We start from the raw sequence: 11029 nt of genomic DNA, 5'->3' as shown, positions 1-11029 counted from the left end.
GGAAGACACCTCCACAGGGGCGTTTCATAGGTTGTCCAATCAGAGTCAAGTCTGAATGATTGACGCTTTGGTAAGCCATTCAGTGATCGCTTTTTCTGAAAAGGTCGATCCTGACTTTGAGTGACATTACGTTGGGCTATACATATTGATTTACATTGGACTGCTGAGAGTAGGTGGGATTTCCTGGTGAATTCAGCTTTGCGGCCTCTGTTGAAGGGCACTTGTCTCAGTCTGTTCATACAAGGGTCGTGTGTTAAAGGTAAGAGAATGCATTCAGAAAAAAATTAGCTAAATGTTTGTACACTTGCATTTAAATAATGCTACGTATTACCCACATTGTCTGTAAAACACCTTGTGAAAATGTACTATGTAACTTAGCCACAAAATTAACTAGCTAGCTATTTGAAGCTAGCAAGCTAACACGAACTTGCTGGAGAGTGTGCCGCCTTGCTAGCCGAATGCATCACTGCTAGCTTAGCTAGTTATACAGTAGGTGATACTCTGATAAAAGTCAACCTGAATGATATGCCCGCTTGTGCATTTGTCAACCAGAACACCTTGTTGAATTGAGGTAACGTTAATATTTCGCTGAAAATGTCATGCTGGAAATGTCACAGGACAGCTTGTCCTCAGCTTCTTGACAGATCAAACTTACCCGAAATGCTCTGCCAACCACCATTAAGGCTGTAAGCTTCCTTATGTAATAGTGCAATAATTAACAATTGCACTGTTTTAACTTATGTGGTGTGTTTATAACAATCGCATACATTTCTCACTATATATCGAAGAGCCTCTTTAATGCTTTCACTACTTGAGTTTCCTGGAGTTCTCCCACACTCACCCCTGACTGACACAACACACTCATCCAGAAACATGAACTGCTCATTCACCTCACTCCTCTTGCTTTAGGACCATTTACAATCCATCATGGGAGGACACGACGCCGGTCAGCACCAGTTCACTGGCATTGCCAAGTACTTCAATTCATACACAATCACAGGAAGGAGGAATGTGAGTAGGCAATATATGTGTTAATGCATTGTGTGCAACTCATTCATCTTGATTTTGCTTTCAAATCACTGACTTTTTCACCTATAGACTGCATTTTCCCACCTGACAGTTGAACAGTTGATCTATTTAATACTATGTACCCTGAATTTAACTGTCATATCATTACATGTTCCTTGTTTCTCTAGTGCGTTTTGGCCACATACGCCAGTATACTAGCCATTGGCCTCTTCTTTAAACTGAAGCCCAAGAAACAGGCTGCTGTCACGGAAAAGTGATAATGTAAGTATTTGGAATATTTTTTTATCCCATCTTTATACATTTTCCAAATCCATTACACTTGTGCAAATTATTACTGCATCTTCTTCTTGAATTTTGGAAGACCCACTAAAGGCCCTTTTTGTCTCCTTACAGGTGTCCATTTTGACCACCATTTATTATATAGCTGGGAGTGGCAGCTTGGCGTGCTTGTAGTAAAATGTGACCATTTGTTTGGTGTTCTCATGTTAACAATAAAGATCTATGCCCAAATCATAGAAAACATTGTTTTATTTACAGCATACACCAGTATAAAAGACTATGATACAGAAATGTCAGCCATACATGTTGAGCAAAGCTGTGCTCATGGCAGTGATTTTAAAAACTGGGTCAACAATCAGAAATGGCACTCTTTTCAGGCAAGGGGATGTCTGCAATCGGTCAATTTGATTTGGAGGCTGCATCTTTCAATCTTTCAGACAGATCCATGTCATGGGTAAACCAGAAGTAGGCTTGCTTAATTTTAATCTTCATCCACAGTTAGATGCTCACCAGGCTTGATGATAATGCAGTTTCATCCCCCCCCCAGAACCCTCTAAGAAAAAAAAAAAGGGGCCCGTGGAGCTCAAGGATCAAAAAGTCGCTTCATTTCAAGTTTTAGTAGAACATTTTCAGATAATTCTGGAGTGTCCTTATGGATTATAGGCCCCAGCGGCCAGCAGCAGGTTCCTCCGAGTGAAGTGAAGGTGTACGACGGGTGTGGACTTGCTCAAGTAGGTGCCTAGCAAAAGCTCCTGGGAGTTCTCTGGTAGATGGATGTGCCCAGTAGCTGCTGTGAAGTCGTCAGTCTCCAAATCATCAAATGCTTTCAATGCATCCCACAGACGAACCGTATTGTCCATGGAGCCTAGAAAACACAAGATGTTTGAATAATGTGTGGTGGTTGACTAGGTGGGAACATGAATTGGTTGCTGCAGCTATAAATCACAGCAACTCCACTCAATCTGTGTTTAACTGAGATACATTTAAATCAATAGATATGGCAATTGCAGGGCTGTGGGTATTTGTAGCTCCACTGGTATGAACTTGTCAAAACACATTAGAGAGACCACCCACCAGAGGCAAGGATCTCCCCGTCCCTGCTGAACTTGAGGGAATAGATGGTGTCTGTGTGGCCTTTCAGCTCTCCGATCATCAGACCATGACCGATGTCCCACAGAAGAACTCTGCCATCAGTGGCTCCTGATGCCAGGAACTTCCCATTGGGAGAGAAGGCCAGGGCGTGGATAGGACCCTAGGACATAAGAGTTCAAAGACTGGCTCAGATGTTGTCTCTCTCCGGCACTCATAAGTCCGCTAAATGTGCTACAGTATGAGCTGTGAATCTTGCACATCTTCAGCTGTGATAATGTAGGTGTAGATGTAATGTTCACAATAATTTCACTAACGTAGCATCCATCAAAAATGAACAGAAGTTCAAATTGTACCAGACGAACAAATGTGAGTGTAAGCAATGCACGCAATATTTAATTGGCTCTAATTAACGGGACTTATTTTTATTATTATTGGTGTAATCCTTGTGTTGTCATACTAGTTTAACAGGTGCTGGTATAGTACTATGACAAACGTGGCAAAGTCCAAGTCCCCTAGTCACTTTACACCTCATACTGTAAGATGCTTAATAACATATTACAGGGAGGAGCCATAGAATGGATTGACTGCTGAAAAGGGGAAATAGCTACAGCACAGATTGAATGGGAAGCCACAGAATGGGGAACTGCTGTGGCAACCTGCTGTCTGACCTTGTGACCAGTGAAGATGCGGACACAGTTGCCAGTTAGGACATCCCAGAGGCGAATGGTGCGGTCAGACGATCCTGTGGCCACATAATTGGAGTTGGGGTGGAAGCGGGTGCAAGTGATATCAGCCAGGTGACCAGCGAACATCCGTAGAGGCTGGTAGTGATCAGTTGCCCACAGACTGATGGAGAAAGCACAACGCACACACCATTGAACGTCGCACGCAAACAGAGCTACTGTATATCCATGTTCTCCTCTGTGGTATATAGTGGTACACTGCAAGTATACTTAATGCATACTTGATACAAAGACCAAGACTAAAAGTATTGTTTGACATACTAATAAAATCAGGTCTGCAGTTTCTTACCGGGCAACTCGGTCATGTCCCCCAGAAATAAAATAGTATCCGTGGGGGGAAAACTGTGTGTCCCACACTGGGTAGTTGTGGCCTTTGTAGCCCACAAGACAAGAATAGGTTTGAAGACTCCACAGCCTGACTGTACCATCTTCAGAACTTGATAATAGGTAGTTTCTGAAAGGTGAAAGAGAGCTAGTCAACAATAACTACAAATTCATGCACATGTTCATGTACATGGAGGTGGATGTGTGTAGTTGTGGGGGTGATGGGGGCTTTCTGGATGTCATGGTGGTGGGTTGCCCTTGGTTTAGCCATGTGTGCCAGAAAAAAGAAAACTCTCACTGTTAAACTGATTATATTTTGGGATCCTTGTCACATACAAAAGAAGAGAAAGAAATGGGTGCTCAAGCTGAATCTACAATGATTTATGCAAATTCTACATCAAGTATGTGATTTATGTAACATCAGGTATAATCAACTGGTTGGTAAGCAGCAGAGGTGTTGTACCTGTCTGGGCTGAAGCTGATGCCGTACACGGGGCCACTGTGTCCGTAGAGGATCTTAGACTCACTGGCTGTCTTCTCATCCATGATCCTCTCCAGCACATCATCAGACTCTTTGTCAATCAGACTCAAGTCTTGAGCGACAGAAGGAGGGAAAGGTGGGAAAGGGAAGTAAAACAAAGAGGATACTTTCAGTGTATGTTTCTGGGAAATTATTTTCTAATGATATAAACAAAAGTCACCTCCATTACATGATACACCCTTGCATAACAAAGTAACAAAAATAACAAGTGAGGTTGTGGTGGTCACAGTCATTCATCAGTGGTCACCATTGTGTTACCGTACCTGCTGCAGACTTAACCCTGCGGAGCTTTTTGGGCGTGACGCTCCACACCCGTACTGTGGAGTCGGCGAATCCCCCTGCAATCAGGCTGGAGTCGTCTGTGAAGTCCACTGCTGTCAGACCCTGCAGGGGAAAGGTGAAAATAACTGAAAATGGCTGCTGGTTTACATTCCTTTATATGTTAAACACAAAGTCCCCAATATATCCATCTTGTAAAAACTATTTTCACACTGACTCAAGTATCACTCAAGTCAGCAGTACTTTTATATTAGAATGTTGAAATTCACTAGTAGTAAGTTTGTAGGCAATGGACCAGTACAGCAATAGCATATTGTAAAAAGTATGACATCTACAATGGTTATGTTGGTATAAAGGTTCAACCTATATGGCAGAATTTGTTTTTTTTCTGTTGGTGGCAGTTTTTTTTAAGCTCAATTTATGCAGTGGAGCACATCATATAAATACAAATACACTCCTCTATAACTTACATATATGCATATATAAGCCATTTATTGGGGGGGTAGTCAGCATCAGTTGCTTTCACTTATCCATAAGTTACATGAGTGAGAGTGTTCAACATGCACTGAACGATGTTGGTCCAAGGTTTTACCTGATACGCATTAAGGAAAGAGTAGAAGCAGATGGAGGGAAGAGTTTCTGGTGCCAGGCGGATCTTCTTAGTGGCCTCCTTCATGTACATGATCTTGTCCAACTTGTCTGAATCCTTCAGTTCTGGAAGAGGTATTCTGAACAACAGGACACAAAGATGCCATCAGTCACTGGCTAGGCCTGTTGTTTTTAAAGCCATCTTCAATTAATTCAGAAACAGTGAGAATTTTCAGATAAGCTTACAAGCAAATAATTGAAAATACTAGTCTCGCATTAACATCAGCACATGTAGATGCTTGATATAAAAATCTGAATGGTGGGGATGATGCCACTAGAGGACACCGTTGATATGATTTCATTTCTAAAGACTTTCTCACTGACTGTCAAGTATGTGGATAAGTCATCAGTGCTTTTAAATCAAATGTTTTCAATGACAGTATGTATGAAGTCAAGAAATCATTGAAGCAGCAGTGCACTGTTGCATGCAGTAAAATTCTGAATTACAAATCTATTAGTCTCCCACAACAAAATGCAGCAAGTCAAGTTGTGCTTGCAATACAAAATGGATGAGAATCCAATAGACACAAGTTATGGGGAAATGCACTGGAGTTTTCCATTTAAATGTACCACAATGCCATAGCTAAATTCCACTGAATCAAACTGTTCTGGCCTTGTAAAGTCAGCAGATAGAGATTAAAATGTGAAGAAAATCTATATGGACCAGCAAGAGAGTGCAAGCAGACCTAGATATTGTAGTGTGAAAACCCCCTACCTGGTCTGCGAAGGTGCATTGGGATCCTGCTTCTTGCTCTTAGAGCCCATACTGTCCTTCTTGGGTTTCTTCTTCTTGGGTTTACCCTCCTCGTTCTCCGCCTCCTCGTCCTCATCGTCAAGAGGCACCTCGATCTCCGGTTCCTTCAGCAGCCCATAGAAAACCTACACCAGATAAAACAGTTTGAATGACAACGAAACCATCTTACTTAAAATCTAGATGATGCATGTAGACTTAGGTCAGTACTGATACATGTATATTCAGGGTGTCAAGCCAAGAGTCATGATTATAACAAGGTATGATTACAAAAGTGTGGAGAGACATAGAAGACATATATCCCACACAACCAACCTTTGCCTTATTGGCCTCTCGCTTGGCCTCGCCAGCCAGACTCCCAGACATGGCATCGATCTGGGACTTGCTGCGCGGCATGCCATCGAAGATGTCAATGTAGAGGTGCTCCTGGATAATGTTCCAGATCTGGTTGTTCTGACGCTCCTGCAGGTGCCTCTTCAGCAGCTGGTAAGAGTCTCGGGAGATGCGCAGGACAAACTTGCTGGTGCGGAAGTCCAGCAGGGTCTCGTTGCCCCTCATGTGCTCCTTCTTGGACAGGCCTGACAGGATGCGGAGGTCGTCCTCGTAGTAGCACTCCTGGTCCCCACTGAATCTGAGTTGGAGAGGGAGAAAAGGTAGGGTTAATGCTATCAATTCTAAAAGTCTCCATTACAAATAAATTCTGTATTTAGCAGAACTTCCAACAAGCACTGACACACTGAGTGTTGTTGTAATGTTATGTCAGGAAACTCACTTTTCAAAGAACGCCTTGGCCACATTTTCGTGGTTGTTGTAGACCAGTTCCAGGTACATATGGACAAAGAGCGGGTAGAAGACCTGGGACAGTTCGGCTCTGTGGCAGTCCAGAACCGTTTCTATGAACCTCTTCAGGCCGTTGTAGTAAACGTCGTACAGAGCCGGGTCCCCCTGCTGGCTGTAGGCCGACAGCACTACGTTCACGTCTGGTTGATCCTCTGCGACTACTGCTGGAAGAGTAAACAGAGCCCAAGCAACATTAGTGAGAGTTGTAACACATCAGGAAGACACCAAACTTTTATCATAGTAGCTCTTTGGCCCTAAGATCTAGCCGAGGAAACTTTATCAGTGGATGAGAGATGAGTTCGAGCTCAAGAGTTTGGAGTCTCTAACTTATGTGCTGTCTTGCTCATCGTTTAGTTTGTGGCAAAGAACATAATAAACCGGAAACCTAGTGTTTCAGCTGTAAGTTTAAACACAAAAATAACAGTCCTAATCGAAGACTGCACGGGACCTTTGGGTGGCGCCGGAGCTGCGCTGGCCGCCGAAACAGCGGAGGATGAGACGGACACCCGGCTGAGAAGAGAGTTTGCATCCCCACTTCCCGCGTCGGCATTTCCCCCAACACCACCCGAACCTGCTCCGGACGATTCGAGCCCCTTTGGGTCGTCGGTTTCCTCTGATAAGCCCGCTTCTCGACGCAAAATTTCGACGGACTCGGTTAATTTGTTCTTCTTGAGGAATTGCAAGACTGCAAGTAGCGTTTGTTGGTCTTCTGCCGCTCCTGCCGCAGGTTTGTTACTTCCACCCGAAGAAGTAGTCCCGGGGGACGCATTATGTAATCTCCCGTCGTTTGCATTATTATTTCCACAGCCGTCGCTTGATGGTTCTGTTTTTATGTCTTTTTCTTCCTCCGTATCAATCAGACCACCTTGTACGGCCGCCATTTTCAAAATGAAGTGCGCATGTGCGGGGTACACAAAAAAAGACACCGACGGCGCAAGATCAGATCATCTGATTGGTCCTTACTGATGCAGAGTCATCGAATCCCAGTGGCTTAAAGCGGGCAGGGGAACATCGATTGATATTATGATTGATTTTTAGAAAATGTATATTTGATGTTCACAAAATCATTTACATGTGATCTGAAGGAATATATATGTGTGTGCCTCATATATATACACGGGCTGACAAGATAAAGGAAACACCACAGCAAAAAAATAATAACAGCTACACAGACGACTTGAATGCCAAATAGCAGTAGGCTATACGTGTCAGATTTAAAAGAGGTCCGACAAGAGACTTGGAGTTAGATAAAGCAACATGAGGCCTTTAATAGATTTGCAAATAAAGAGGCCAAGCACTAACAAATAAGAACTACCAAATTATTTAATGTGGCAGAGAAAAAGTCTTGAAAACAGTGACAACATATGTAGTTTCGATGAAACGTTTTTATGAAACGACCCAGACATTGTTTGAGAACATATATACACTCTATTGGCCACCTAGGCAACTACCATTTTTTCTCCCAGAATTCTCTGAATTGGCATCACTTATTATCACCAGATATTATAGAATAATTTTGAATGGTGATCTAAACATTCACATAAATAATATGTCTGATTCGAAGGCTATGGAATTCATCAACCTACTGGATAGTTTAGAACTAACTCAACATGTCACTGAGGCTACACACCAACATGGTAACACACTCGACCTGGTTGTGACGAAAGGGTTAATGATTGACAATGTATCAGTGTCTAATGTCTCTGTTTCCGACCACTACTGTGTATTCTTTGATGCTCATTTGATTGTAACCAGGAACATGAAAGAAATTGTTGCTCAAAAGCGGTTCCTAGATGCAACAGCAGAACTTGAGTTCTCAGAGCTTGTAAGAGAACTGAACTCATGTCATCTAAACTGCTCAGTACACGAAATGGTTGATGCTTTCAATAACAATCTGAGTAATACACTGAACAAAGTGGCCCCACTCAAGGTCAAAAAGAGGTTAAGTGGCAAAATATCACCATGGATAAATAGCTCTGTCCGTGAGCTCAAGAGAACATGTAGAGCAGACTTGAGGTCCATCGTAGCATTTATAAAGAATCCTTATAACAATGCTGTACGTGCTGCAAGAAAAGCCCATTTCTCAAAGATCATTACAGAGAGCGGGAGTGATCCTAGAATACTGTTTTCCACCACTGACCAACTGCTGAATCCTGCCCCTGTCTCTGACATTTTAAGCCAAGCCTCTGATGCAAAATGTGAGGAATTTGCTAACTTTTTAAAAAACAAAATCACAACTATCAGGGCTAGTATCGCTTCAGGTGCTGGTAATTTCAATAACCAACCTTGTAAAAGTCAAACATCCATGAGGGCATTTTCTAGTATTTCTGTTGCAGAACTTAATAAGATTGTAATAGAGAGTAAATCTTCCACCTGCTCTCTTGACCCTGTCCCCACTACATTTTTTAAGAGGGTTTTCAATAGTGTTTCAAACTCTGCTCTGAAAATCATGAATACATCACTTGAGACTGGGGTTTTTCCTGATGCCTTTAAAACTGCTGTTGTGAAACCGCTGTTGAAGAAATCACATTTGGACTGTGGGGTCCTAAGTAACTACAGGCCCATATCAAACCTTCCTTTTTTAAGTAAGGTACTTGAAAAAGTGGTTTCTAACCAAATTAACAACTTTTTAAATGAAAACAACATTCTGGAGAAGTTTCAGTCAGGTTTCAGAGCCAACCACAGCACAGAAACTGCTCTCACCAAAATAGTCAATGATTTGCAACTTAGCACTAATGCCAACAGGGTCTCAGTTCTGGTTCTTTTGGACTTGAGTGCAGCATTTGACACCATCGACCACAATATTCTCCTAGATTGTCTCGAGAACTGAGTTGGTCTCTCTGAATATGTCCTAAACTGGTTCAGAACTTACATTACAGGGAGGAAATTTTTCATCTGTCTTGGAGATCATGTATCAGAGAAACATGATCTAACTTTTGGTGTTGCACAAGGAAGCTGTCTCGGTCCCCTGCTTTTCTCATTATACATTCTTCCATTCTTCCTGATATTATCAAAGAACATAATGTCACTTTCCATAGCTATGCTGATGATACGCAACTATACATTTCTGTAGAGCCAAATAATGCAGATGCCTTAATTAAGCTCCCTCACCACTTGTCTATTGGCTATCAATGATTGGATGAGTACAAATTTCTTAAAACTGAATGAAGATAAGACAGAAATCCTTTTGGTCGGCCCCAAAGCCAAAAGAGAAGAACTCTCCACAAGACTTGGGAACCTGAATCCCTGGATCAGAAGTAACAAGCCGGGTGTTATCTTAGATTCTGATCTAAGTTTTAATTCCCATAAACAAGGTGACCAGAACAGCATTCTTTCATCTTAGAAATATTGCCAAGGTGCGGCCCTTCCTAACCCAGAAAGATGCTGAAAAGCTAACTCACGCGTTTGTTACAAGTAGACTGGACTACTGCAACGCCCTTTTTACCGGCCTCCCTAAAAAGCCTATTGAGAGGCTTCAGCTTATCCAGAACTCTGCAGCTAGACTTTTAACAAAAACAAGGAAGCTAGAGCATATCACTCCGGTTTTAGCTACATTGCACGGGCTCCCAGTGTCCTTTAGAATTGATTTTAAAGTCCTTTTACTTGTATACAAAGCTCTTAATGGCTTAGGACCGGCCTACATTACAGAATCCCTGCTGTTCTACATTCCATCAAGAGCCCTCAGGTCTTCTACTGCTGGTTTGTTAGAAGTATAAAACCCCACTCAAAAGAAGATTGGGGATGCAGCCTTTTTCAAATGACTGCTAAAAACTTATCTTTTCAGCTTAGCTTTTAAATAGCCTTCATTTTAACTGTTTCTGTTCAGGATCCCAACAGAGCTGACACGGGCAAGTACGAATTTTCAATGGTCTTGTCCGGGTAATGCTTACTTGCACGAGTGAACACTATATGTGGGGGGGACAGAGCTTTACCCTGTATGATTCTCATCCATCTGTGGATGGTGAGGTTTTTGACCAAGAGGAGAATCTATGATTCTTGTCTGCCTTAGGCAGTGAGATCTGACGTAAATATCAGATCAAGAGTAAAATCAGGAAGGACAGGGGAAAAGAAAATTAAAGAAAAACATATGGGTTCACTCACAATGTGCATCTAAAAGTGGGAGTATTTGTTGTGTTCTTTTATCTTTCTATTTTACTTGATTTGATTCTTTTAATGCAATGCATTTTGCTTGTTCTTTTATATGAATTTGATCTTTTTATCTGTCTTTTATCTGCCTTTTATTGATGTAAAGCACTTTGAGCTGCATGTTGTGTATGAAAGGTGCTATACAAATAAAGGTTATTATTATTATTATTATTATATAATAGATAGATAGATAGATAGATAGATAGATAGATAGATAGATAGATAGATAGAACTATAGTATTATATATAGAACTATCACCATGTCTCTGCCTTCTCTTGTAGTTTGCATTTTAGTTACAGTGAAACCGTATTTGGATTTCTGAATTTGTGCAGCAATTCTAATTTTCACTTGTATAG

The 11029-nt window shown here is 41.8% G+C and overlaps 2 protein-coding genes across 4 annotated transcripts in view; one reads left to right on the top strand and one right to left on the bottom strand.

Annotated features, from left to right (window-relative positions):
* taf5 (TAF5 RNA polymerase II, TATA box binding protein (TBP)-associated factor) overlaps positions 1-7407 on the bottom strand; it is a 221842-nt gene extending 214435 nt beyond the window's left edge. The window contains exons 1-11 of one of the 3 annotated variants that reach the window (XR_013504303.1): positions 6975-7407; positions 6459-6690; positions 6002-6317; positions 5651-5814; positions 4880-5015; positions 4272-4392; positions 3931-4060; positions 3433-3597; positions 3069-3246; positions 2383-2560; positions 1859-2173 (exon numbers count right to left, since the gene is read on the bottom strand). Coding sequence is in view for 2 of the 3 variants with exons in the window: in XM_071908737.2 (XP_071764838.1) it covers positions 1959-2173; positions 2383-2560; positions 3069-3246; positions 3433-3597; positions 3931-4060; positions 4272-4392; positions 4880-5015; positions 5651-5814; positions 6002-6317; positions 6459-6690; positions 6975-7407 (2268 nt within the window). In the remaining variant the exon portion in view is untranslated. Of the gene's footprint in view, positions 1-1559; positions 2174-2382; positions 2561-3068; positions 3247-3432; positions 3598-3930; positions 4061-4271; positions 4393-4879; positions 5016-5650; positions 5815-6001; positions 6318-6458; positions 6691-6974 lie in introns of those variants that run through there. The other 2 variants (XM_071908737.2, XM_071908738.2) reach the window with 2 other exon arrangements.
* Positions 174-1539, top strand: atp5md (ATP synthase membrane subunit k). The gene is made up of 4 exons (XM_071908771.1): positions 174-259; positions 910-1011; positions 1197-1290; positions 1423-1539. Exons 2-3 carry the CDS (start codon positions 928-930, stop codon positions 1284-1286), a joined length of 174 nt encoding a protein of 57 aa, XP_071764872.1. The 5' UTR covers positions 174-259; positions 910-927; the 3' UTR covers positions 1287-1290; positions 1423-1539.
* Positions 7408-11029: the final 3622 nt, after the last annotated feature.

Source organism: Centroberyx gerrardi, chromosome 3, assembly GCF_048128805.1.
Source record: "Centroberyx gerrardi isolate f3 chromosome 3, fCenGer3.hap1.cur.20231027, whole genome shotgun sequence".
Classification (NCBI taxonomy): domain Eukaryota; kingdom Metazoa; phylum Chordata; class Actinopteri; order Beryciformes; family Berycidae; genus Centroberyx; species Centroberyx gerrardi.
This window is presented reverse-complemented; position numbering and strand designations above follow the sequence as displayed.